Below are 27450 nucleotides of genomic sequence, written 5' to 3'. Positions count from 1 at the left end.
TGCATGACAGTGTCAGTTCAGATGGGCTGGCATATGGAATTCCTAGGTTTAGAGAGGCTAATTACCAGAGTGATGGGCATTTTAGAAATTTGAGAGAGATTTACCCAGAGTTGAGGACAGCTCCCATAGGGCCACCCATATGGTTGTCTTTGGTGGGTTAGATATTCTGAGTAATGTTGAGTAGCACAACCATCATCTCTTCCATTTCAATGCAGAGGCTATGCCATACCCATATTGGCATCAGAGACAGAGTGTTTAGTCATAACCTCACTGATTTTTGTGGTGGTCTCTGCTGCTGGTCTGCCCTCCCAACTGGAGTATCTGTCAGGTTACCAGCTGCTTTTATCAGCTCTTAGAGGAGGCTCTTGACTCTGGTTCCTCATTGTAACCTGGTGATTTTGGTGTCTGGATGTCATTGGGGTTTAATGGTGAGCTCTCAGAATTGAATCAGTTGGGCTTTGTTGAGATGGAGTTATCTAAGGAGCTACCTGGAGTCTGATTTTTTTTTTTTTTTTTTTTTGTACAAGGAATTTGTGATTCTACAGAAGAGCTGTGATTTATGCCAAGAAATATTGTGTCCTCTCAACATGTACTCTTTAAGGGACTGACCAGCTGCTGAATTATCTGATTACTCTGGATAATTATTTGTTTAGTTTCTATACATAGTAATATCTTGTGACACTTCCCAGGGGTAGCCAGTGTTGTGAGGCACCTCAGTGCAGCCTGCTGTTAGCCTGAGGAAGGCTTGTCTGTGCCTTCCAGGCATCAGCTCCCCAGCCCCACTGACCACAGGCAACACCAGCACTCTAGGCCTACGCAGGCCCAGCTCTCTCTACAGATAGGCACATTCCAACCCTTGAGGTCCCTGAGCATCCCTTTGGAGTGTCTGCCACTGGTTCACGAAATTCACTGCTTTCAAAGGAACAGTACATACCAGTTTACCAGTTTCACTTGAGGATCACTGCTCCACTTAACACACAGCACTTAAATATGTTTAGTCAAAATAAGTAAAAATTTATTTAACAAAGAGTAGAGATTTTAGAAGTAGCAAGTGAAAGTATTGGAAACACATGCTTACATATAAAATAAAATCCTAATGCCTTCTAGAGCCTAGATTTAATTAACAAGATACTATCTTGTCTAACAAAGTTTAGCTCACTTAAAATCTTTCTAGTACTTTCTAGCCAGGTTGACTCTGACCCTCTTTTCATAAGACAGAACACGCTGACAATTCATCTCCTCAGTGAAGCACCTGGGGTGTACTACAGTACCCCCTGGTTATATTTGAAAAAAACAGTCTTTACTCATAAACAAGACACCTTGTTTTTATTTTTTCCTGTAGATCTTTCATGTGACCAGCTAGAGAGATAAATGTCTACTACACCCATCCTGAACAGAGCCTGTTTATACCTTCTGAAGACCGATCTTAACTCCTGTACCTTAAGAAAAATAGTTTTCAGTATAGATACCTAATTCCTTAAATAACATCTGTACATGCATCTTGTAATGATTAGGATGTCCAGTGTGTTACTGGCTATTGGTAGAGACTTCATATGCCACCCTTTGGTGCATTATTATGTAGATATTAGACCCTTATGCACCACCTCTTATGCCCTCTGCCAGTTGACACTAAGGGGTCCCTGGGTCACAAATATCCAAAAGTCTTGTTTGTGATTGGGGCTCCATTATGCTGTACAAATATGTAGGAAGATGCATTCCTTCCAAGGCCTTGTCAAGGGTCTGCAAGGAGAAGGGATAGAGACATGAGCTTTTCTACCCTTCCACCTCCCCATTCACCCACGCAGCCCAGCCCGGCAAAGCATCCTGGGGGCTAGAAGCGCTCGTTTTGAAGGTGTGCTCAAGAGCAACGCCCCAGTCAGCTCCCCGTATCCACCTTGTTCTTTCCTTGACTGTCTTCGTACCTACTGTTTGGCCTGGTCACAGGCCACCTCAGACCGCTGGGTGCTGGACATAGTATCTCGGGGCTATACCCTGCAATTTTCAGCTGTCCCTCTCTCCCACCCCTATTCTTCCCCATCCCTCTTCAGGGACCCTTCTCACGAGCAACACCTCATTCAAGAGTTCAAGAATCTCTTGCACCTGTGGTCAATGCAGGAGGTCCCTCAGGACATGAAAGGAAAGGGATTCTATGCCTGTTACTTCCTAATCCCAAAAGCAAAAGGGGGCTTCAGACCCATTCTGGACCTGCGTCGCCTCAACAAGTCTCTGAGAGAGTTGAAGTTTCGCATGGTCTCCTTGGCCTCCATCATCCTTTCCCTGGATCCAGGAGACTGGTACGCTGCCCTTGACTTGAAGGACACTTATTTCCATATTCAAAGGTCTTAAGTGTTTCCTTCGTTTCATAGTGGGTGGACACCACTTTCAATTCACGGTGCTGCCCTTTGGCCTCTCTGGCCCTGAGAGTGTTCCCAGAACATATGGCACCAGTGGCTGCTTACCTGAGATGCTGAGGGGTCCAGGTCTTCCCATATCTTGACGACTAGCTCATCAAGGGCAGGTCTTGGGAACAAGTGCAGAGGAGCCTCGATCTGGTGCGTTCCACCTGCTGTGACCTGAGCTTGTCAATAAACAAGGGAAAAATCCACCTTAATGCCAGCCCAGTGAATAGAGTTCATTGGGGCAGTTTTGAACTCCACACAAGCCAGAACCTTTCTTGTGAAAGCATGTTTTCAGGCCATGTTGGACCTGATCTCCCATGTGAAGAATCACATGCTCATCACAAGTCACACCTGCCTGCGGTTGTTGGGCCGCATGCATATATGTGGTCAGTCATGCCCGGCTTCATCTTCGGCCTCCGCAAGCGTGGCTGGTGTCAACCTACATCCCCAACAGGCACAACCTAGACCCGGGTAGTCAGGATGCCAGATCACATCTGATTGTCCCTGGATTGGTGGTTGGATTCTGGGTCAGTGTTGGAGGGAGTTTCCTTCGTGGCCCTGTCCCTGTCAGTGACCCTGGTCTCCGATGCTTTGGACCTGGGTTGGGGAGTCCATCTGGGCGAGCCAAGCACCCAGGGCCACTGGTTGCGGGAAAGTCTGGCCCTCATATTAACATCAGGGAGCTCAGAGCAGTTCGCCTGGCCTGCCAGGCTTTCTTGCCCCACCTGAAGGGCAAAGTGGTGCAGTCCTGATGGACAATACTGCTGTGATGTATTACATCATCAGGTAGTGCGGAGCCAGGTTGTTGGCCCTTTGTCAGGAAGCTCTCAGCCTTTGGGACTTTTGTGTGCAGCATGCCATTTATCTGGTAGCTGCACACCTGCCCAGAACCAAAAATGTTTTAGCAGATCACCTCAGCAGGACCTTCTCTTCTCGCCATGAGTGGTCACTCCATCCGGAGGCAGTCAGCATAATCTTTCAGAGGTGGGGGACTCTCCAGGTGGACCTGTTCCCATCCAGGCAGAACAGGAAATGCCATGTATTCTGTTCCATCCAGGGGATGGACAGGGGCCCTTTCCATCCCCCAGAAAAAACAGAGCATGTGGTTGGGGACTCTGATGTATGCCTTCCCACCAGTGCTGTTCCTTCACAGGGTCCTTGTGACCATCAATCAGGACAGGGCAAAGCTTATCCTAATAGTCCCTGCATGGCCTTGCAAGCACTGATTCGGCACGCTGCTGGACCTTTTGGTAGCCGCCCCACTGCAGCTGCCTCTCTGGCCGGATTTGCTGTCCCAAAACCATGGCAGCCTTCTGCCCCAAACATGGAGGTGCTGTACTTGACACATAGTTTCTGCATTGCCAAACGCGGGCAAACGGGAATGCTCGGCCCGTGTTCGGCAGGTCTTGCTGACTAGGTGGAAACCCTCCACCAGAGTGACGTACCTGGCCAAGTGGAAAAGGTTTACATGCTGAGCCTCAGAACGGCGTATCCGGGCTGCGCAGGCCTCGCTGCACCTCAAACTCCAAGGTTTGTCCCTGTCATTGATCAAGGTCCACCTGGCCACTACATCCGCTTTCCATCCTTCATTCCAAGGCAGTTTGATCTTCGCTCACGACATGACGGGCCGGTTTTTGAAAGGTCGGGAGTGTCTCTACCCACACGTCCAGGATCCCGTCCCTCCCTGTGACCTGAATCTTGTGCTGTCGAGGCTCATGGGGCCTCCCTTCAAGCCTCTGGCTTCCTGCTCTCTCCTGCTTCTCTCCTGGAAGGTTTCATTCCTGGTTGCGATGTCAGCCCACAGGATGTCCGAAATCAGGGCACTTACTTCAGAACCGCCCTATAAGATCTTCTACAAGGATATGGTCCAGCTGCAACTGCACGCATCATTTCTGCCCAAGATTGTCTCCCAGTTTCATACTGGGCAGGACATATACTTACCCGTCTTCTTTCCAAAGTCTTGTACGTCAGATGAGGAGAACAGGCTACACACCCTGGATGTCAGGAGGGCCATCCCATAAGTCAATGAAGTTGTTCGTTGTGGTGGCGGACAGAATGAAAGGTCGCCCAGTTTCTGCTCAGAGGATTTCATCCTGGATCATGGCCTGCATCTGTTACTGCTATGAGCTGGAGAAGGAGCATCTGCTAGAGATGATGACAGCACACTCAAGTAGGGCACAAGCGTCGTCAGCAGCCTTCCTGGCACAGGTACCAATCCAAGAGATCGGCCGCTATCTGGTGATCTGTACACATGTTCGCATCTCATTATGCACTTATCCAGCAAGCTTGAGATGACGCTGGCTTTGGCAGAACAGTGCTGCAAGCTGCAAGACCGTGAACTCCGAGCCTACCTCCATTGACACTGTTTGTGAGTCAGCGAGAATGGAATTGACGTGAGCAAGCACTTGAAGAAAAAACAGTTACTTGTCTTTCGTAACTGTTGTTCTTCGAGATGTGTTGCTCTGTCCATTCCATTACCTGCCTTTCTGTCAGAGTTGCCGGCAAGAAGGAACTGAGAGGGCATATGGCCGATAGCACCTGATATACCGACACATGAGCGCAGCACTCAAGTGTGCACCACAGCTGACCCTACGGATACTGCTAAGGCAAAAATCTCCAATGACCACACACATGGGCGTGCACACCTAGAATGGAATGGACATGAGCAACACCTCTTGAAGAACGACAGTTACAAAAGGAAGGTAACTTTTTTTCAGAGTTGTATAAAATAACTCTTCACATGTCGAGTTGAAAAGTTGAGGTTTATTGTTGCAGAAAAAGGGTGGTTAGCCATGCTCATACAAAGTAAAAGATCTGTGTTCTTTAGAGGGTATACTATCTTGCTATCTGGTAATTGGAAAGATTTTCAAGGATGAAGGACTGCCAGGCCCAAGTCTCCTCGTTTAGCACCTAGCCATCGCATTTCTAGTGACTCTGAGAGTAACTGCACTTTTATGTATGCATAAATCAGTAAGTAAAGTATTATGCATGCTTAATACCTCTCTATATTGTAAGGTATGTGGAGAGTAACAAAAACTTCCTCTGGTATCTTTTAGAACAAAACATTTGTGTTTAACTGAGAAGTCTCTCAAGGACAAGGATCTTGGTCTTGTTTTTGTTTAATATAAATTTCTTTCCAAAAGCCCATCGACAGCTATGGCACTATAATAAATTAAAGAACACTAACTAGGGAACTTCTGAATGAAATGAAATTTGGTACTCTCTTTAGATGTGCTTTTCAACACTAAGGAAATCTGACATTGATAATAGAGTACGTAACGTTTAAGTGTAATTTTGAATAAATAATATGCTTGAAGTTAATTTAGAAATTCTAAAACTCGTATTTATATACTGTGCATTAATTTGTACAATTTTTCAGACTATTTAAGGTAATATAATTGAGCATTGTTGCTGGGGGGAAATTTTTTTTCTGGAAATGGCTATACTAAGTCAGGGAAATATTGCTATGTGTGTTGATTATAGACTAATCGAGTTCTAAAAAATATTTTTCCATATAATTTGATACACCCACTGTGGATTATTAGAGTTCTCATACGAATATGTTTAACTTGTTGGAAAATCAAGGTTGCCTGTGCACCAACTGTCAAAAGTGAAAGTCAAAATTGAAAGATTTATACAATATAAATTATGTGATTTAATAAATATTGCACAGATTATAGGAGTTTAGTTTGAAATTAAAATCATTTAAACCCTGCTTTTGTATATTTCAAACAGGCCGATGGCCGAAAATCTGCACCATCCATGATGGATCGACTACAGAGACAGATAATTGTAGCAGACTGTCAAGTTTACCTGGCTGTACTTTCTTTTGTAAAACAGGAATTGTCAGGTGTGGTGTGACTATAATAATAATATTCTGTCTCTTTTTTTCATAGCATGTAGAGTAGTAACATCTGATCTCTGAAGTGCAAAAATGATTACCCACATTGATAAAGATGGTTGCTTTGTGTGCAGGAGAGACATTCCATTTGAAATGAGGGATTAGATATTTCAAAACTGAATGTGTCCGCAAAATGTGAAGCCATTGTGCCCTAAAAACCTGTATTTGTTCACACAGATTTGGTATGTGAGCATGCACCAATATTATATGCAATTATTCATTTGCATATGGAAATAGAAGGTTTTGCAGGTGAAAGGGTATATTTGTAGGTTCTTTGCCAGTTTTTGCTAGGTTTAAAAGTTGGGTCTCAGTAGTGCAAAAATGAGACATTTAAAATTTTTATTTAGGATTAAAGATACTTATATATTTTTATATAAATATGTATACATATCTAGTAGGGCCTTTAAATAATGTATATTTGATTTGTATAAATTAGGGCTTGCTACTTTCCATTTGCCAGGCACTGTGTTCATCCTACTCCACACCATGTGTTGTAAAGTAGCAGAAGCCAGCATTGTTTACTCTTTGTTTATTTCTCTGTTCATCTGCATCATCCTTGTTGTCTGCCTACAACAGGGAGTAGTAAATTTGTGCTATAAATTGTTTTTAAGATCTTTGGCTAAAAAGCACTGTATAAACTCGCATTATTATTTTTATTTTATTATTATTAAAGATCTTCTCTAGATTTTACAAATCAAATCAGGTTTTGGATCAAAAATATGTGATAGTATTCTTTTTAAATTTGATGTTTAATTAGATAATCTCCAGGTAACAGAATCTCAGTTGCTACAAAATCCTACAGAACTTTTTTGTAGTCATGAAGAGAAATCAGCTTAAATAAAGAGAAATTGCTATATAGTATTTGTCATTCTATGAATGACCATTTATGACTTTTTTAGTTTCTGTATCTGGAATTAAACCCTTGAGATATATTTTCTTTCTGTTGTTAGCATATATAAAAGGTGGGTGGATCCTTCGAAAAGCCTGGAAAATTTACAATAAATGCTACATGGACATTAATACACTTCAGGAAGTATATCAAAAGAAGATAACTCAGGAATCCTTGACTTCTGATGCTGCAAATGATAATCATATTGCTGCAGAAGGTGTAACAGAGGATTCGCTAAACAGACTGAAAGGTGCTGTTAGCTTTGGATATGGACTTTTTCATCTTTGCATATCCATGGTGCCCCCAAACCTGCTCAAAATCATCAACCTGCTGGGTTTTCCTGGAGACCGCCTACAGGGGCTTTCATCACTGATGTATGCAAGTGAAAGTAAGGACATGAAGGCCCCTTTAGCTACGTGAGTAGCTATATTGAAATTCTTTGGTAGATAACTTAATAGTGAAAGTTAGTGGAACTACAAAGAAACAAAAAATAAAATAAAAGCTTGTTGCTTTAAAGGAAACATCAGCAGGTAAAAAGCTTTCAAATTGTTGCTTAACATGCCATTGTTTGTTAGGTTTCATTATAATATATGATTAATTTTTTTTAATACCTGCCTTCAGATTGTGTTGGTGATGTTATTCTCCAAAGCCTTGTATTATGTCATAGAATAGTTCCTATGAATAGGGAGAAATTATTGCGCTTAGAACAGTAATTTAAAGGATATCCTAAAAACCAAAGTAAGCTGAAATATTTAATTAGTTTGCTATTTAGCACCTTGTACAGGGGAAAATGTTCATGTCATAAAAACTATAAACTTCTACCTACTCATTATATATACTTACTTTAATGTGATTACTTTTTTCTATTTTTATCTAATTCCCATTTGCAGAAGTTTGGGAACACTGGAGATTTTTACACACAAAAAGGGTACTCAATATATTGGCCTTTTTAGGAGTATCCCTCATATAACAAGATTTCCTGACTCTTTATGCACATTCTGGTATTTTTTGTGGCTTATTTTTCACCCAGTCTTAATTTACAGCCCTTTATGAAGGTCTTTTTGCTATTCAGTGCCACAAAGTTCATACCTTCGCTACTGGGTTTGCCTAGGAACTACAGTGCACCACTGCTATAAGTGTGGAATGCAGTGCTAAATCCTTTCTGCTTGGAGAGAAAGATCAGAGTTCTGATCTGATGATAAGCTTTAATATGCCCTGAAGATTCATTCATTAGTCACTTTCATATAATCTATATTGTGGGGAAAATTGAGAATACCATCCTTTCTTTGTGTTTCCCGCACCAATTGGCCCAGGAAACAGGCATGCCCTGATCTCCCCCCACAATAAGTCTGATCTCGGTAATTTATTTGTCAACGCTTTGGAACAGCAGGCTCAGTATCCCTTCCTCTCTCTCCCCCAACCCCCCCATCTTTAATTGTTGTTTGTTTTATGGTATTTTTACGAACGTAATTATTTTAAAAAGTTATCCTGTACTTAGTTCTAGAGATTTTAAAAACCCTGCTCATCTAATGCTTTGGAAATTGTGAACTTAATTCTACTTTCATGTATTCTGGTGTAATTTTGAAATCAATTTAAGGAAATGAAGGACACTGGCTTAAAGTCAGGGCAAGCAAGAGAAGAATCATGCTCTGCATCTTTTGTCAGTGCCTCTATAATAGAACTCATCTGCTGTAAACAAACAGTAATCATCGTTCTTTTTGTGTATTCTTTCAGATTAGCTTTGCTGTGGTACCACACAGTAGTTCGTCCCTTTTTTGCTTTGGATGGCAGCGATAACAAGGCAGGACTGAAAGAGGCTAAGGAGATTCTTCTGAAAAAAGAAGCTGCTTATCCAAATTCTTCTCTGTTTATGTTCTTTAAGGGAAGAATACAACGATTAGAGGTATTTTTTACTTTCATTCTCCAGATTATTTTTTCTTTGTTGTATCATAAATGTTGAATATATTACGTTAAAACAATACAGACTTCAATAAATCAGACATGAAGGGGAAAATTTTTTTTTTTAAAAATTGCTCTTTTGCACCTTAAAGTCCACAGTCTGAATCAGCCCTATTGTAATTTAGCTCTGGCCAACTGACTTAAATATCAAGATCTGATTCTTGTTCTTTTGCTAGTTGGTTTGCAACACCTTAATAAAAGGAAATGTATTTATTGCTATAAATCATATTTTCTTGCAGTATTAAAAGGTATTTAAGCTTTGAATTTGTCGTATTGAAATCTGAATGTATTGAAAACATGAGTAGAAAACATTGTTTTCCTTTCTGATGTGCTTTGCCTGATTCTGACCTATCCAGTACAGGTAACCCCTTTCAGTAACTTCCTGAAGTTTAGGTAACTTCCTTTGCTGCTTAGACATCAAACCAGAGTATTCTTAATTCCCATAGTGAGGTATGAGCTGAATAGGGTTATTCCCTGAAAACAAGATTCACTAATGCTATCTGTGTTGAAAAGGTATTCTTCAGCTACTGCAGTAGCCCCACAGTTTGGCTCTGAATCCTGTCCTTTCTGTCTGCCCATACTAGTTTGAGGCAGACAAGAGAGCTTTAAACACCCTCTCTCATCTGCTGCTGCTTCATCTATCGGTATCCGAATATTCTCAGGGCTGCTATAATAAAAAAACGGTAGCAGCTAGCTTCTTGCATTGTGTCATCTAGGGATCCTAAATGTTGCTTTTGGGCAAACTACAGCCATTGGGCTGAAATGCTCCATCTCAACGCAACTGATAGGGTTAGTTCTGACCTTAATGCACTCATATCTGCTGTGGTTTGTGGTTGATTCTCATAATAGAGCCTGCTGTTTCTGGGGAGGAAGCATGCATAACAAGAGTTAGACTTTCAGTCTTCCCTTATAAGACAGATCAGATTTATTTGCATCTTGTTTGGTTTTACCTAGAAATACTCTAAGTTTCCAATCTGAGCTGATTTTGTGCTGTCCCAGGCAAACCACCTTTTTAGGCATCATTTTAATGTTGTTTGTGGGTGGAAAAATATTTTAATTGCCTTTTGTTGAATCCTACAGGCATTCCATGTAGTTGAATGTGTTTCAAAGGGTTTTTGAAGATATTCAGGTGGAATAGGTATAGCTATGCAAAATACACACTACAGTAGTTCAAAAAAATGTAGAGTTGGTAATGGTTCATCCCAGAATCTGACCTTGTAATTGGAACTGTTAACATGTCTGTTGATGTAGGAAAAGGAATATAAGCTATAGCTGTATTGTCTCTGTAGGACTAATCAGAATAAAATCAGTAAAAAAAAATCTGTCAATAAAATGAACCTTTATGACCCTGAATATAGACAGGGCGCAGATCTTTTAAGAGGGTTTTTACATAGTCACTTTAAAAGTATTCCTTCATCTCAGTCAGTGAGGAGAAAGCACTTCCACGTCAAGGAAAATTTCATACTAGTGTGAACTTGAAAGAAGGCGGCAGAGATTTACTTTATGTATTCTCTTTGCCATTCTTGCACTTACTTGTTTTTATAAGAAGTTTTTCCTTCACAAGCCAGCTTTTTCAGCTATGTCCTGAATGGTATTGTATCCTTGTGACACTGTGTTGCTATGGAAATAGAATACTTTGTTACAAACTCAAATATCAAATGAATAACTGATGTATTTGTTATACATTTAATTAATGATATCACAAATTCAATATTGTGACTCAGGTATGTAATCCAGTAAGAAGAAGACTGAGTTGGGAAGGAGCAAGCCCTTGTTTAAATGTAAATGTTTTTAAGAAACAGCAAGTATGAAAAGAAATGTGATGCAACGGAAGTGTATTGGACTTACCTTTGAAGTTGTCAGTGCCTGAAAGAGTATTTCTTAAGTAGAGGCCTGTGGAAAGCATGTAGTGTTTAACTCCTGATGAAACTTCAACAGCTGAACTGAATTTCATTTTATATATAGACAAATCCAACCCTACAAATCTGCCAAGGAATCTTCTGATTTTTAAGGTCATGTTGGGAGACATCTAAACATAAGCCTTGCTTTTTGTCCTAAAGGAAACATGTTGCAGTTAGAATTTCATTTATTTTACCAGCAGTGAATATTCAAAATAGCTGGCTGATTACAAAGTAGTTTACATGTTTCAAGGATTCAAAATAGCTTGTGTATATCTAAAGCCAATAGTTCTAATAGTGGTTGATAGACAAATAGAATTTTTAGGCTTTACATATTAGTCCTGTGAGTGGCAGCATGCAGCACGGGGTTTTTTATATTCTTTGGGCCTGTACATGCTCAATGTGTATGTTGTGTAATTTCAATTGATGACATGGACAAATGCATACTGTACTGCATGTGGGTGTTAATCGTGAAGGTATAAAAAGCAAGCAGTCCAGTCTGGCCATGTAAACCTTGAACTGAAACCAGCCATCCAAATAAGAGACAGATGGATATGCCAGACTGGACACTCAGAAAGACGATCACTGTGGAGAGGTAAATTTGAGAGTTTCATGCACTGATATGCAATGATAGTTGAAGCCATGCAAATGGAGGATGTCCCCCCAGGGATAAGATTCATAGATTCCAAGGCCAGAAAGGATCGTTATGATCATGTAGTTTGCTCTCCTGTATAACACAGGCCATAACATGTCCCCAAAATATTTCTTAGAGCAAATATTTTGGAAAAACATCCAATATTGATTTAAAAATTGTCAGTGATGGAGAATCCACCACAACGTTTGGTAAACTGTTTCAATGGTTAATTACTCTTACCATTAAAAATGTATGCCTTATTTCCAGTCTGAATTTTTCTAGTTTCATCATCCAGCCATTGGATTGTGTTATATCTTTCTCTGCTAGATTCAAGATCCATTATTAAATATTTGATGCCCAGATAGATACTTACAGAGTGTAGTCAAGTCGCTCCTTAACCTTCTCTTCATTAAGCTAGATAGACTCGGAGTTCAATTGCTGTAAGGCATCGGTTCTCAAACTTTTTGTATTAGCACCCCCTTTCACACAGCAAGCCTCTGAGTGGGGAACCCTTATAAATTAAAAACACATTTTTTATATTTAACGCTATTTTTAAATGCTAAGTTTATAACCCTATTTAAAATGAATTTACCTTTTTTCACTGATTTTAAATTAAGACTATAAAACACTTTTATTGAATTGTTAAAAGCAGAATTCTTTTTTTATATAGTTACTGTTTAATTCTGGGGGTGGTGAAGAAACATAGTCAATGTCACTTTTCACAGCAGATTTAGTGCCCCATTGCCCCCCTTACTTCTGCGCTGCTGCTGGCGGTGGTGCTGTCTTCCAAGCTGGGCGGCTCTGAAATCTGTGCCACTAGCAGCAGCACAGAAGTAAGGGGGGCAATGGGGCACTAAATCTGCTGTGAAAAGTGATACTGATACAGTTTCTTTATGTGTCCTTCCCCCACATAGAGCCCCTGGCACACCACAAGTCTAGCCCACCTCATCCCCCTCACCAGGAAGAGGCTGGTGCTGCCCCTGTCTCATGACTCCCACATAATAACCTTGCAACCCCTCAAGGGGTCACATATCCCAGTTTGAGAACCCCTGCTGTAAGGCATGTTTTCTAATCCTTTAATCATTCTTGTAGAGGATTCAGAGAAGAGCCACAATTTTTCAGCATTCTTCTTGAATTGTGAGCACCAGAACTAGACACTGTTCCAGCCCAGTCGCATCAGTACCAAATACATAGGTAAAATAACCTCTCTATTACTATCCAAGATTCTCGTGTTTATGCATCCCAGAATCGCATTAGCTCTTTTGGCCACAGCATCACATTGTGTGATCATGTTCAGCTGATCATCCACCATGACCCCCAAATCTTTTTCAGAGTCACTGCTTCCGAGGATAGAGTATCCCGTCCTATACGTATGGCCTACGTTCTTTGTTCCTAGATGTATACATTTGCATTTAGCTGCATTAAAACACATAGTTTGCTTGCACCCAGTTTACCAAGAGATCCAGATTGCTCTGAATCCGTGACCTGTACTCTTCTTTATTTACCTTCCCCCAACTTTTGTGTCATCTGCAAACTTTATCAGTGGTTTTATATTTTCTTTCACATCATTGATGATAATGTTAAATAGCGTCGGGCCAAGAACCAATCCCTATGGGACCCCACTGGAAACATATCCGCTTGATGACTATTCCCTGTTTTACATTTTGAGACCTGCCAGTTCTTAATCCATTTAATGTTTGCCATGTTAGTTGTATATTGTTTTAATTTATTAATCAAAAAGTGTGGCACTAAGTCAAATGTGTTACAAAAGACTTAAGTATATTAATTAATATTATTACCTTTATCAACCAAACTTGCAATCTCATCAAGATGTAGAAAAAAAGAAGAGGGGTCTAAGGACAAAACTTGTGTAAGGTGGATAAATAGGGGGAGATGGGAGGAGGAAGGACTGTCAAGTCTGAGAGGAGGAAAATCAAGAAAGGACAGGGTATCAAGGGAGAATTTACCACTGTGTTATGAAGTTTTGAAACTTTATACTCTGAAAAGCATATATAGAGTAGCATGGGAGGTTGGTCTCTGACAGTAGTTTTCTGTGAAACAGCCTTGTAGTAGGATTTATACATGTGGATATAATGAGCTGATCCTCCCACTTTCTCAAAATCGCTCGTTTGAGGGATAAAGTCTTGAATGTCTTCTAGATATGTTGAAATTAATGAATTTTGGCTGCAAGTGAAAGGGAAGGATGACACAGGAAAGTTGGAATGGAAGTAAGACAGGAGGTTCAAGTCTACATTCGTAGAATGATCAGATATCTCACCTTTTCAGGAATGTTGTATGTTCCATGCATGTCTGATGGTGATATTGTCTGATATGTTTGCCAAATCTGCAAGCATACCTTTGTAAATTGTCTGTCTGTTTCCATCTTTGTAGTATTGTCCGCTAAAACTAATTGAGAAAGAGTATTGTACACAACTTTAAGCCACTAGTGCAAAATGAGAACATTTCAGGTACACTAGTGCAGTGGTCCCCAAACTGTGGGGTGCATCCTCCTAGGGGGAGGCATGGAGGAATATTTTGGGGGGGGGTACATGGGGGACAGGGAGGGAGTGCCACCAGCTCTGCCCCAACCCGGCCTCAGTCTCGCTCTGGCCCTGCCTCAGCTCCTCTCCACCCCCTGCTCCAGCCCCAGCTCAGCTCTGCCCTCATTCCCTCTCTGCCCCCAACCCACCTCTAGTCCCAGCTTCTCCCCCATCCCCAGCTCTGCCTTCAGCCCAAGCTCTGCACTGAACCAACCGTGCAGTAATGGAGGGGGTGTGTGTGGACAGATTTTATTACTGGTAATGGGAGGTGTGACCAGAAAAGTTTGGGCACCACTGTATTTAGTGTATCTGAAGAATATTTAAATAATGTAATTATTTCTAATATCAAGCTACCTGAAAATCAGCATTTTTGGCTGTGCCTTGGAGCCTTTCTCATTACTGGAGACCAGTAGCTAAGTAGATAGAAATATATTCCCAGACAAAACTTGTTTAAGGTAACTCTGCTGATAAATATCCATTTATTTGTAACAATATTATTTAATTGTTACACTAGTGTCCAGGGCCAGTAACTGAAAATAGATAGGGATAATGGTATCAGGTAAATGGACAAAGTTAAGGATGGTATTCAATCCTTAACTAAGGTTCATCAGCCTTTCTGCTGTTGGTGTTTCTCTCCTATTTCTTTTACTCACTCACCAGCACTTTGTCTCCCTAGATAGAGGGGGATGAATGTCCACACACTGAAATATCTAAAAGCAACAGATTAATACCATCAAGTAAGATAAACCAGAAAGAATGAACATCTGACAAAGTCCTAATTTGTGTAAGCCCTTTAGTCCCTCCACACCAGACAGTGGGCAGAGCTCGGCTGATTACATTTTTATAGCACCATCGATTTCAATAAAGCTATGACAACATAAACCAGCTGAAAATCTGTTCCCAGGTTTCTAGTGACTCTGTTAGTAAACAAACAAACCCTTAACTGTATGTTTCGGTCAGACTGTAAGTGAGAGTATTCACAACTCTTGTATTTCATTTAGCTTTTAGCCATCAAGACAACATCCTCTACCTGTCAGGAGAATAAGCTTCTTGCACTAAAACATTCATATTTGCAGCTAATTTTAAAAGGCCATCCATCCCTAGGACACTGTGGAATTAAAAAAAAAATTACTTGAAAGTTGATATTGTGTTAGTATAGCTCTGACTGAAAAAATATAGAGATCACAGGCGAAATTTAACAGTAAGCATTAGAGTTTCTTAACTAACCCTTTATTTTAAGTATGATTGGTTTATGTCCCAGATGAAAACTTTCCCCAAAATACTGTACTACCAAGTTTGGTTAGATGTTGATAGATGTTTGACTGCGTGTGTGTGTTCCCCCTGTGATAGCTGGCACGGCAGATCTCGAGCAAACCGCCCGATGACCACAAGATCCATTAAGGGGGCAAAGGCACCCGGCCAGGTTTATTGTTGACGAAGTACAGTACTCTGCACACTCTACCAGACCACTAATACATGTATGCCCATAACAGTGGACCAGCTCAGTGAACAGTGGGACTTTCCATAGCTGGCAGGCTTCCATAACTGCTAGTTTGGCCCCTTTAAAGCTGACAAAACTAGTTGACAATGAAGGGAGATTGGCTCACTGTGAAGGGAGAATACTAGCATTGGGCCAAGCTAGCTGGCATTGGAGAGGTTCAGTACAATGCTGTGGAGTAAATTTACCATATTTGGTAAATCTTGGCTTCAGTATAAATAAAAATTTCATGCAGGTAGTTGAGATTTTAGAAGTACTAAATCAAAAAAATTAAACTTATGGTTCTCTCAATAGTTTTAATTGGCACTACATATATGTAAAGGGGCTATTGATTGTTATACTGTTTGTGTAATCTTTCATGCTAATGTACACGTACCAAGGGGCTGAGTGACTGACTGCTGTTGTGAGAGTCATAACTTGAGATGTTCACATTCTACAGTCAGCACATCTAAACTTTAATGTTGCATTAGCTTGTTTTTAGTCATTTACAGTTCCATTGGTTTATTTTTAAATCAATAAATAAAGATTCAGAAATGCATTTATTTTAAGGAACAACCTTAAGCAGAAATCAATACCCCAGAGTCTTAAAGAAGGGCATTGAAGCATCATTGCAAGATCTGGAGATATTGGGAACTTTAGTTGTGTCAAGGAATGTCTTAAAGACAAGTCCACTGGGCCTCATGCACAGAGGAAGTTTATCAAGATCTTAAAGGCCCTTAGGGTCCTACAAACATTTGAGGATGTATCGTACAGCATCAGACTTTGAAAGAAATAGAGCTGCATTTATTTCTATGTTCAGTGCTCCACAGGCAGGCACATTTTAGTATAAATTTAGAGAAACCACGTAATCAGCTTAAATCATTGCACAGCATGTGGTGTTCTGCAAATACAACCTTTCTATTTGCAAATCAAATTATCTTCAGATATGTAAAAGAGGACTGAGTCCTTTGTTTTTGTTTTAACACAGCTGTCCAAAAATGTTCAGAACAAAATTTTACAAATTTCTCAAATTTGACTTTTGGAATGCAGATGAAGCTTCTTATGCTTCTTCTAAAGCTTTTTCAGAAGATTGTAAGATCTTGAAAATATAGATTTATTTTGGAAGTTTCTGCCTAACCACAACTGAAACTGGTATGATTCTATAATGTTAGAAGTGTGTTGCCAGTTGTTTTAAAATATATTATTGAAGTGTGTAAGTAGATGAAAGGTATATTACATAAGTAACTTTACTATACACAGATGCACAGGGTCCTTGATGACATCTTGGTAACCTTAAGAGCAAATGAAACATACTATAACTCACTCATGCAGTCTCACTGGACAATTAATTATACTGTCATAAAAAAAATTTTCTTCACTTTCTCCAGGGCATATTCTCTCATCACACCAACAAACATTCTGTACAAGAAAATTATATAATTTAGGCTGTGCATGTTTACACTATTACGTTATAATTGTGGTTTACTCCCATAGGGAGTTACTTTATGTCTCTGCAGCAAACATACTTTACAATGAAATAGTTCCTTAGCAACTAAAATGGTATTCCCAGAGGTGACAAAGGAGCAAATTAAACAAAACCACTCCACCCCATGCCAAATCCATGAAAAGCAATTAACAACCATCTTTTCATTTGGTGTCATGAGATACATAAAATTAGTAAGGATTTCCTGGAAGCTTTATATTATACTTGTTTGTTGGCTGCTTTTACTCATTCATGGATCCCTTTCACTCCTCTGCTTACTGTCAACACTGACTAGTGGAAATACATATCAGGCTTTTTAGAAGATCTTATCATGTATGTGTGAATAAAAATACATTGTATGGGTGCATGGAGTATGTATGTGAGTCTGTCAGAGATAGTGGTGCTGGGTCATGCTGATTTTGAAGTGATGAGAGGTGTGCCCCTCAGTGAAATGGTGAGATTATAAAAAATCTTTGTCAAAATATGAATCAGCCCAACTAAGGAACTTCATTCAGGACTGATTTTGCATAAAATCTTGTCTGTGTACAAACTTACACTAGTTTAGTTAAACTGTTGCAAACCTCTGTGTGGTCACTCTTAAACTGGTTTAGAAATGACTTTTATCAATTTGATGTAGGCCAATTCAAAACTAATGAGTTGAATTGATAAGTCCTTTCTAAACTGATTTGAGAGTGTCCACAAAAGAGAGACAATTTTGCTCTGTTAGAGAAAGGTATGAGAGACATATTCAATAAAAAATTTTTAGGAAATTGAAGAAGTGGGTTGTGGAGAACTTCACTTTAAAATACAAACAGGGTGAAATCTTGGCCCCATTGAAGTCTATGGGTCTAGGAATTTCACCCAGATTATACAAAACTCTTATTACGCGTATGTAGGAAATGACTGTTGCAGGGTAGCTTTTCTTTTAAAGCTGTCTTCTAGTAATTCTAAACTGAAATATTCTTCTTGAGAAATAAGTCAGCTTTTAGTAATTTTTAGGAGAGGTGTGGAGAGAGCATGTAGTTTAGATTACCTCACTGGGTCAATTTTTACTTTCACTAAATAATAGGAACCTTTTATTTAAATGTGTGTATAGAACTTTAATCTTCCTTTTACTTAAATATTTTATGATTTTTCCCAATGCACATTTCATAGAATCATAGAATATCAAGGTTGGAAGGGACCTCAGGAGGTCATCTAGTCCAACGCCTGCTCAAAGCAGGACCAATCCCCAATTTTTGCTCCAGATCCCTAAATGACCCCCTCAAGGATTGAACTCACAACCCTGGGTTTAGCAGGCCAATGCTCAAACCACTGAGCTATCCCTCCGCCCCAGGAAAAGTAGATAAATCATTCAGCATGTTGAAACATAACAAAAGGTTTATTTCTTTAAAATGAACTTATTTTAAAAGTAATATTTATTAAATGTATTTATTTTAGAAGAAATTTAATGTTATAGTTTGATCCAAAGAGTTTCATTTTTAATGAAATTTTTAAAACATTAATATTTATTATAGTGTAGGTAAACAATCAATCAGTTATGCTTTCTTGATATGTATAAAATGAAAACAAAGAAGGAAGAGTAAGAGAAAAATGAATACTATATTGAGATGGAAAAGAAAGTAAAAGAGACAGAATGAAAAAGGGGAGAAGGATGCCAATGGAGGGTCTAGTAGCCAGTGAGATCAATTAATCAATTTAATTAAAATTAAATCAGACTCTAAAGGAAGTTTTACAGTTGTCCACATGGACTACCCTAAAATAGTTTGCTGATAAGCCAGAAATTATATCTGACTTTTGCATTACCTTAGTAACAGGAGAGTTGGAGGATGTAAGCCATCAATTTCTTCAAAATTAAAACTTACATTTATAAAACATTTTTTTCTAGCCCTTAATATTATGAAGATACATTTCCCAAATATGAACAGATACATGATTGTCTTCCTGAGTCTGCAGAGACACAGATCCAGTGCAGTTGCTGCCCATAATTTTCTCTAAGAGCACAGTGAAATTAACAAGGCCTTTGATCAGCTTAACTATTTGTCCATCAGAAGGCTGTGGACAGCAGTGAACCTGACAAGAATCTTGTTAATTTCATTCTGCTGTAATTTAAGAAAATTATGAGCCATAGCATAAAAAGGTACTGTGATTGCATTTAAATAGACATTGAAGCCAATTGTGTCAGTGTAAATGTGTTAACCATTCAATAGCTGAGAGAAGGACATTGTGCAAGTCCCAGCGGGGACCATGCAGCCTTTGTCAATGGATGCAGTCTGCAAATATATGATCTACATCTTCTAACTGGCCACAGCAGCAAAGGGGAGAGTCAGAAAGGTCCCATTTACAGTCATTTGCAGCTTGGGTGACCAGATGCCCTGATATTAGGGGCTTTGTCTTATATATGCAACTATTCTCCTCCCTCCCCCCCAAAAAAAAGTGTCCCAATTTTTTACATTTGCAATCTGGCCACCCTGTTTGTAGCACATCTGATCACTCTGCATCTGAAGTGATTGAACTTTTCATGCAGATGGCATGGAAAGTCAAAAACAGGTGGCTGGACTGTTGAATCTGTCACAAGATAGGCATTGGCTATGTTTGAAGCTTGTTCTTGCCACTGAGTATGCCATCTGGAGGTGACATTTAAAACCCCTTAAAGGAATTATCCAAATGGGGTACCTTGATCTAATAATTTGGTGGCTTGGTGGATTAGAAGCATCTCTAAACAGTATAAATGGGCATGTCTTGCACCGTAAGGGACAGATTCTGCAAGGTGATTTGTTGCCTGATGTCAGAAGGGACAGTATTGCACAGGACCAACATCCAAGTCAGGCTGGTTGGTCTCATAGAACCAGTTGTTATATGCATAGTTTAATTCAACTGAGTGTCCACTAGTCCTGTGTCAGAGAAGTCAGGGCGCAATACTCTGCTACAGAATAGAACAAGGTAAGCCCAGAGCTGCTTAGTGTTTAAGCATTGGCTCCCCAGGTTGAACCAGCTAGTTCACTGATCAGGTTGTTGTCTTTATTTTCCGCAAGGTCTTGGTAATGTGTTCCTTGAATGTCAAGTTGGGGTCCAGTGTAACATCTAAATACACAGACTTTGGATCATGGTCCAGCCTGTGGTCATTTAGGAAGATGTTGTGCTGTTTTCAGAGTAGCAGCCGTGTTAGTCTGTATTCGCAAAAAGAAAAGGAGTACTAGTAGCACCTTAGAGACTAACCAATTTATTTGAGCATAAGCTTTCGTGAGCTACAGCATCCGATGAAGTGAGCTGTAGCTCACGAAAGTTTATGCTCAAATAAATTGGTTAGTCTCTAAGGTGCCACTAGTACTCCTTTTCTTGTTGTGCTGTTTGTTGGCCTTGAAGTGGTTTAAATGGAAATATCTGGAAGCTGCTTTTTAGCATTTGGTTTAAGTTTCCATTGTTTATAACTGTGGGCCATCTCTCTCTGCATCTGCATTCAGCACTTCTAAGTGACAGAAATCCTGGTTCTGTACTGCCAGAGAGATGTTGTCCGCATAGATAAAACACCTGGCAGTGGTGTAGGGAATGTCATTTGTGAAGAGGTTCAAATGTGTTGGTGATAGAACTAAACCCTGAGGTAGACCATTTTTTTAAGACCTCCAGGAACTGGGGTATATTATTTTTTTGTCCAAGTGAAACTTGGAACTGGTGGTCTTTCAGGAACAGTTCCACAGCTATGACAATGCACCACAATGGGACCAATGACTGTTTGTATAACAGGCCTGTATGTTGGATCATGTCATGACCAGCAAGATCTAGAAATACTGCATGTCTTCTGCTTGGTTTGGAAACCCTTCTCAGTGTAGAGTATTGAGTGCCAGCACTTGATCTCATCATAGTACCTGTGGTCTGAAATCTGCCTGATCTGCACATAGGATACCATCAGTGTGGGAAGCAGTTCTTTGTAGGACCTTTCAAGTAATTAGTGTACACAACTTAACAAAGTACTGGAATTATTCATGAGGAAGATAAGGAAAAATGTGCATCTCCTTTCTAGCTACTAAAAGAGGGCAGGATGAGGGACTGCACATTGATCAGACCTCTACTAGTTTTAGGTTGTTACTAAGTGTCAAGGTTCCTCCCCCACTCTGAACTCTAGGGTACAGATGTGGGGATCTGCATGAAAACCTCCTAAGCTTACTTTTACCAGCTTAGGTTAAAACTTCCCCAAGGTACAAATTAATTTTATCCTTTGTCCTTGGAATATCCACTGCCACCACCAAACTCTAACTGGGTTTACTGGGAAATGTAGTTTGGACACGTCTTCCCCCCAAAAATCCTCCCAACCCTTGTACCCCACTTCCTGGGAAAGGTTTGGTAAAAATCCTCACCAATTTGCATAAGTGACCACAGACCCAAACCCTTGGATCTGAGAACAATGAAAAAGCATTCAGTTTTCTTACAAGAAGACTTTTAATAGAAATAGAAGTAAAGGAATCACCTCTGTAAAATCAGGATGGTAGATACCTTACAGGGTAATTAGATTCCAAACATAGAGAATCCCTCTAGGCAAAACCTTAAGTTACAAAAAAGACACACAGACAGAAATAGTCATTGTATTCAGCACAGTTCTTTTCTCAGCCATTTAAAGAAATCATAATGTAACACATACCTAGCTAGATTACTTACTAAAAGTTCTAAGACTCCATTCCTGTTCTATCCCCAGCAAAAGCAGCGTACCGACAGACACAGACCCTTTGTTTCTCTCCCTCCTCTCAGATTTTGAAAGTATCTTGTCTCCTCATTGGTCATTTTGGTCAGGTGCCAGCGAGGTTACCTTTAGCTTCTTAACCCTTTACAGGTGAGAGGATTTTTCCTCTGGCCAGGAGGGATTTTAAAGGGGTTTACCCTTCCCTTTATATTTATGACACTAAGGCTAGAGCCCCCCAGGCTATTTCTTCAGAAATCTGCCTGATAAGAGAGAGAAACACCCTCACTCTTCTCAGCAGATTGCAGCAGGCTGAGTTTTCATCAAGCCCTTTGAACTCTTCTGCTACCCCCAGTCTTTCATATCAGCCTATGGACAGTGGGTTTAGTCCACTGGCTAGATTTTTCATGTCCTGTCTCGTAGCTTTGTCATGTAAATATGATGTGAGGGATGATTTATGCAGAAAATTTCATCCAGAGCACACTCCAGTCTTTCAATTTGTTCTCAAAGCTCAGACACTTTCAAGACAATGAAAAATCTGTGAATTTAGAAATCATTATGGATATTATTAAGGAAATAATGACACTGAGTGTTACGCTTTACATAGAAATTCTTATATCCAGCACGGCAGTAGGAATACATCTCAAACTGTTGTTGTGTCTAAAGTAACGAGACTTGTGACTATATAATATATCTGGTGGAATAGAAAAGTAAATAAAAACTACTTGCCCCTAAACACGCATGCCTACAGAAAACAGGTTTGTATCTCAGACCTATTACAAAAAATATATAAAGCCAAAATCAGTAAAATTTACGTTTCCAGGCGGAAATTATGAAAGACACTTTTGTGTGTGGCACCTTTTATGTTGCTTAAATACTATAATAGGTTTGCTACTCTGTCCCTTCTTCCTTTGCCAAGTATGCTGTCATTAATCTTTGATTGCTAACTCTAGGCCTCTCTGGCTCCACATAGGTGGAAAGGTTTCCTCACAGAGATCCCATGTTGGCTCAGGACAAAATTGGCTATGAAAATAACTTCAGGTTGCTTGATGTTAGCTGATTTAGCTCAGGCTAATGGTATTATTCAGTTGACAGAAAGCACCCTCAAGTTATCATCTGTTATTTCAACAGACTATTATTTCAACCAAGCTATTAATATTTGACTAGTTCAAATACTTCAATAATTTTGCCTTCCTCTTTACCTCCTCCCCATTCTGCTCATCTTAATGTCAGGAATTTCTGTAATTTGTTTTGGATTCAAGTCTCACCTCGACAGAATATTATGCCCCTTTCTTTTCCAGCAAGCTATTGACTATCGTGTGAAATATGGGGTCTTCTATTCGCTAGATAATCATTTGTTCTTTAATTGCTACTGATAATAAAGAGATTTGTATCATTTTTTGAATTGCAATTATAATGGTACTTGTTCAAATTTGCATTTATTTAACAGTAGTTGCGTTATGACAGTCTCTTTTTTCTCCCCCTCTTAGTGTCAAATCAACAGTGCCTTGACCTCCTTTCATACTGCTTTGGAACTTGCAATAGATCAGAGAGAGATCCAACATGTCTGCCTATATGAAATTGGTAAATAATACAGCTTCAATGACATATACATTTTCTGCTCTCAAATTGATTAAATGACGACATTGTATATTCTGCTCTTCCTAGTTAAGGTTTTTTGATTATTTGATGCCTCAAAAGTTATTAAAGTTTGAGTGTCTTAATTGCATAGATTGTTAATAATGCTTCTTCCTATTTGGGGGGGAGGGATAGCTCAGTGGTTTGAGCATTGGCCTGCTAAACCCAGGGTTGTGAGTTCAGTCCTTGAGGGGGCCATTTAGGGATCGGGGCAATAATTGGGGATTGGTCCTGCTTTGATCAGGGGGTTGGACTAGATGACCTCCTGAGGTCCCTTCCAACCCTGACATTCTATGATTCCTTAGTTGTCAGTTGGATTGTAACATTTGATGACTGCATGAACATACATACAACCTGTACTCCATGATTTTCTATGTGTAGAAACCTCTATAGAATCAAGAACACAGTGCACAAATTAGAACTGGCTACTTTTTACTCTGCCTTTTTTTCTTAAGGCTTTCGTGTCCACTCCATAAGACTGAAAGCCTTCTACTGTCCATTGCCATGGAATCAATGATTCTGTGCCAAGGATTAACAATCCTGCTGGAGCTTCTGAGCTGCCAGGGTTTGAACATATACTCCAATGTGTACGAAAGATAAGCGCTATGGCAAAAGACCATAAATGGTTGCAAAAAGAGCAAACATCATTCTGGGATATATTAACAGGAGTGTTGTAAGCAAGACACAAGAAGTAATTCTTCTGCTCTGCTCCGCACTGATTAGGCATCAGCTGGGGTATTATGTCCAATTCTAGGTACCAGAGAAGACCAAGAAAAATAATTAAAGGTCTAGAAAACATGACCTATGAAGGAAGTTTGGAGGGGGAAAAAATACAAGGGTTGGTTTAGTCTGAAAAAGAGAAGACTGAGGTGGGACATAAGTTTTCCAGTACATAAAAGGTTGTTACATGGAAGAGGGAGAAAAATTGTTTTCCTTAACCTCTGAGGGTAGGACAAAAAGCAATGGGCTTAAATTGCAGCCAAGGCATTTTAGGTTGGACATTAGAAGAAAAAACTTCCTGTCAGGGTGGTCAAGCACTGGAATGAATTGCCTAGGGAGGTTATGGAATCTGCATCATTGAAGATTTTTAAGAGCAGGTTAGACAAACATCTGTCAGGAGAGGTCTAGATCAGAGGTTCTCAAAGCCGGTCCGCCGCTTGTTCAAGGAAAGTCCCTGGTGGGCTGGACCGGTTTGTTTTCCTGCCGTGTTCACAGGTTCAGCTGATAGCAGCTCCCACTGGCTGCGGTCTGCCGCTCCCGGCCAATGGGGGCTGCGAGAAGCAGCACGGGCCCAGGGACATCCACAAGTAATGACCATATAGTCTGCATGCCTGTGCATATTTAATAAAGCGGCACGGGCCAGTGAGAGTTGCGATCGGCCGAACCTGCGGACGTGGCAGGTAAACAAACTGGTCCGGCTCGTCAGGGGCTTTCCCTGAACAAGCAGTGGACCGACTTTGAGAACCATTGATCTAGATAATACTTAGTCCTGCCATGAGTGCAGGGGACTGCACTAGATGACCTCTTGCGATCCCTTCCAGTCATACGATTCTTTGATTCTATAATAACCACAGAAAATTCTATAGCCTTGGTACACCTGTAAGTACTTAGAAGAACTACTCGTTACTGAATCTCCTCTCACATAAACAGAAAGTGAGCATAGCAGTTCTCAGTTACTAGTTTGAGATTTGAATAAAATAAAAACGCATCTTTTTGCTTGAAACTCTTGAAACCTGTTTTAATTGATACACTCGAGTTGATCCCTAAAAAATGTATTTGTTATCTTGTATAATATGGTTATAGGTAACTAGGCAATTTCCAATAAAGTTTTAGGTATACTTCCCTTCAGATTTTTCAGAAAAGATTTTTTAAAAAATGTAATGGAATTCCTCAGGGTGTCTTAAAATCCTTGGACTTGCCACAACCCAAAGTGTTCACAAACATTCATTATTTGTTTAGTGTAGTTGCCTATACCATTAAAGCTAACGTGATTTTGGTCATAAGTTAAAATTCTCTTTTTTAGGCTGGTGCAGCATGATAGAAATGAATTTCAAAGATGCATTTGAATCCTTTGAAAGGCTTAAAAATGAATCAAGATGGTCCCAGTGCTATTATGCCTACCTTACAGCAGGTTAGTATTTTTAGTGATAGAATTAGTGATGATTGTGTTAGTGTGTGTATATACACACATATGTATATACAGAAACAAGTCTTTGGTCATGAACTTCTGCAATTGTGGAAGTTAATTGCACACTTGGAACTTTGTCTAATTCCTCCTTTTATACTGTCCATATTAAAGAGCTGTGGCTCAGATTTTGTTTATGTCGTTGTAGTTATAAGGCCACCGTCACTATAATTACTCAGTACATAACAAACATTAATGAATTAATAATCAAAAGAACCCTCAGAGGCAAGTATAATTATCCCTATTTTACAGATGAGGAACTGAGCACCAAGAAATTGGCTTGTCAGAGATCATACAGGAAACCTAGGGCAGACTGGGAGTTGAACCCAGTTTGCCTGAGTTCCCTTCACCAAAAGACCATGCTTTCCCCTTTACCTGCATAATGCCCTATTTCTATTTTTCCCTCTTTCATATCCTGGAACCTTTTTAGCAGAATTTTTTGTGTGTGTGTGCGCTTTATTACAGTGTGTCAAGGAGCCACTGGTGATGTGGATGGTGCGCAGAATGTATTCAAGGAAGTTCAGAAGCTTTTCAAAAGAAAAAACAATCAGATTGAACAATTCTCAGTCAAAAAGGTTTGGTTGGCATGGATTGAGTTGCTTCAGTACAGTAACTACAATTGGCAATTGTGTTGTCCTTTACTCAAGGATTTGGTTCTAAACAAAGTATATTTTTTCTGGTAGTCATCTTCTCTAGTGTTAATTTAGTGGAAAGGATTCAGGTAGAAAAAGTGAACAGTGCTTTATAGTTTAATGAACTACCAGCAGGAAAAAAGTTGGTAGCTCACAACTAAGCGTGGTTTACATAATCTTCAGAGGAAAAAAAATACCGTGATACCAAAGCTGCAGCACTAGTCTTTCTTCCTGCTTCATTTCTTCCTGCTTCATTGTACCCTGTTAGCTCTACCGTGTATGCTCTTAGTTAGCTCATTCTGAAATCTGGAAGTGATGGGGAAAGGCCATACAAACTTAAGATCCCACAAACCTTTAGTGGGAAAAATAGTCCACCACTGCATCAGATTGTATTTTAACTTTTTTTTTTCCCAAGACTTGTTTAGTCATATACCAGATAACTTGATTGAGAAACAATAAGTGTACTATTTCAACAACTTAGTTTTAGTCCTAAAGAGCTGCAAGCTAAATTTTCACACCCCAAACATTTTAACACTATGTTACTTGCTTTTGTGAAAACATCAGAATTACTGTTTGTGACCCTTATCTGTCTCTCCTTCTGAGAGGAACTTAGCACAGCTATCTTTACTGTTTTCAGGCAGACAGATTTAGGAAGCAGTTACCAACCAAAGAGCTCTGTGTGCTGGCATCCATTGAAGTTTTGTATTTATGGAAAGCCCTTCCGAACTGTTCCTTTTCTAACTTACAACATATGAGCCAAGGTAGGATATGTGTTTCCTTGGCTATCTTTTTCAGTGAGATAATATAATCTCTTTTTCTTTTTTCTGTCATGAAGACTAGCTGATTGCAGTAGTATGAGGGCTGAAATATGTGTTGACATTTGATGAGCAAGCTAAATTATTTGGATAGTTCTGGAAAAGTGCATTCATTAGGACTCAACTTAACACTTATTTTGAAATAGAGAGTGACACTTGGAAGGAAGAGGCTTTCTCAATTTTTTTCTTTTTTTTTGACATTCATGACAGCATTTTAATTTAAAATCCCGTCTACTGCAGATAATTGTATTATTTCAACTTTGTTTAATGACTCTCTTAAACCTAGCCACAAAAGAAACCAAAAACACAGCAATCCATTTGTGTTTTA

General features: G+C 39.7%; 2 protein-coding genes across 7 annotated transcripts in view; one reads left to right on the top strand and one right to left on the bottom strand.

Annotated features, from left to right (window-relative positions):
* The window catches only part of TTC39C (tetratricopeptide repeat domain 39C), a 61127-nt gene that overhangs the window by 17945 nt on the left and 15732 nt on the right, over positions 1 to 27450 (top strand). For 4 of the 6 annotated variants that reach the window (XR_012157238.1, XM_073331367.1, XM_073331368.1 and 1 more), the window contains 7 exons: positions 6135 to 6249; positions 7251 to 7605; positions 8924 to 9092; positions 23343 to 23436; positions 25514 to 25621; positions 26141 to 26250; positions 26945 to 27068. Coding sequence is in view for 5 of the 6 variants with exons in the window: in XM_073331367.1 (XP_073187468.1) it covers positions 6135 to 6249; positions 7251 to 7605; positions 8924 to 9092; positions 23343 to 23436; positions 25514 to 25621; positions 26141 to 26250; positions 26945 to 27068 (1075 nt within the window). In the remaining variant the exon portion in view is untranslated. Of the gene's footprint in view, positions 1 to 6134; positions 6250 to 7250; positions 7606 to 7633; positions 7720 to 8923; positions 9093 to 23342; positions 23437 to 25513; positions 25622 to 26140; positions 26251 to 26944; positions 27069 to 27450 lie in introns of those variants that run through there. The other 2 variants (XM_073331371.1, XM_073331370.1) reach the window with 2 other exon arrangements.
* The window catches only part of OSBPL1A (oxysterol binding protein like 1A), a 207892-nt gene continuing 182980 nt past the window's right edge, over positions 2539 to 27450 (bottom strand). The window contains exons 28-33 of the mRNA XM_073331361.1: positions 14878 to 14930; positions 13959 to 14086; positions 10997 to 11202; positions 10682 to 10766; positions 7805 to 7864; positions 2539 to 2573 (exon numbers count right to left, since the gene is read on the bottom strand). Coding sequence (XP_073187462.1) covers positions 11104 to 11202; positions 13959 to 14086; positions 14878 to 14930 — 280 coding nt within the window. The 3' untranslated portion in view covers positions 2539 to 2573; positions 7805 to 7864; positions 10682 to 10766; positions 10997 to 11103. The remainder of the gene's footprint in view (positions 2574 to 7804; positions 7865 to 10681; positions 10767 to 10996; positions 11203 to 13958; positions 14087 to 14877; positions 14931 to 27450) is intronic.

Source organism: Lepidochelys kempii, chromosome 2 (genome assembly GCF_965140265.1).
Source record: "Lepidochelys kempii isolate rLepKem1 chromosome 2, rLepKem1.hap2, whole genome shotgun sequence".
Classification (NCBI taxonomy): Eukaryota; Metazoa; Chordata; order Testudines; family Cheloniidae; genus Lepidochelys; species Lepidochelys kempii.
Note: the sequence above shows the minus strand (reverse complement) of the source record. Positions and strands in the feature narration are given on the sequence as shown.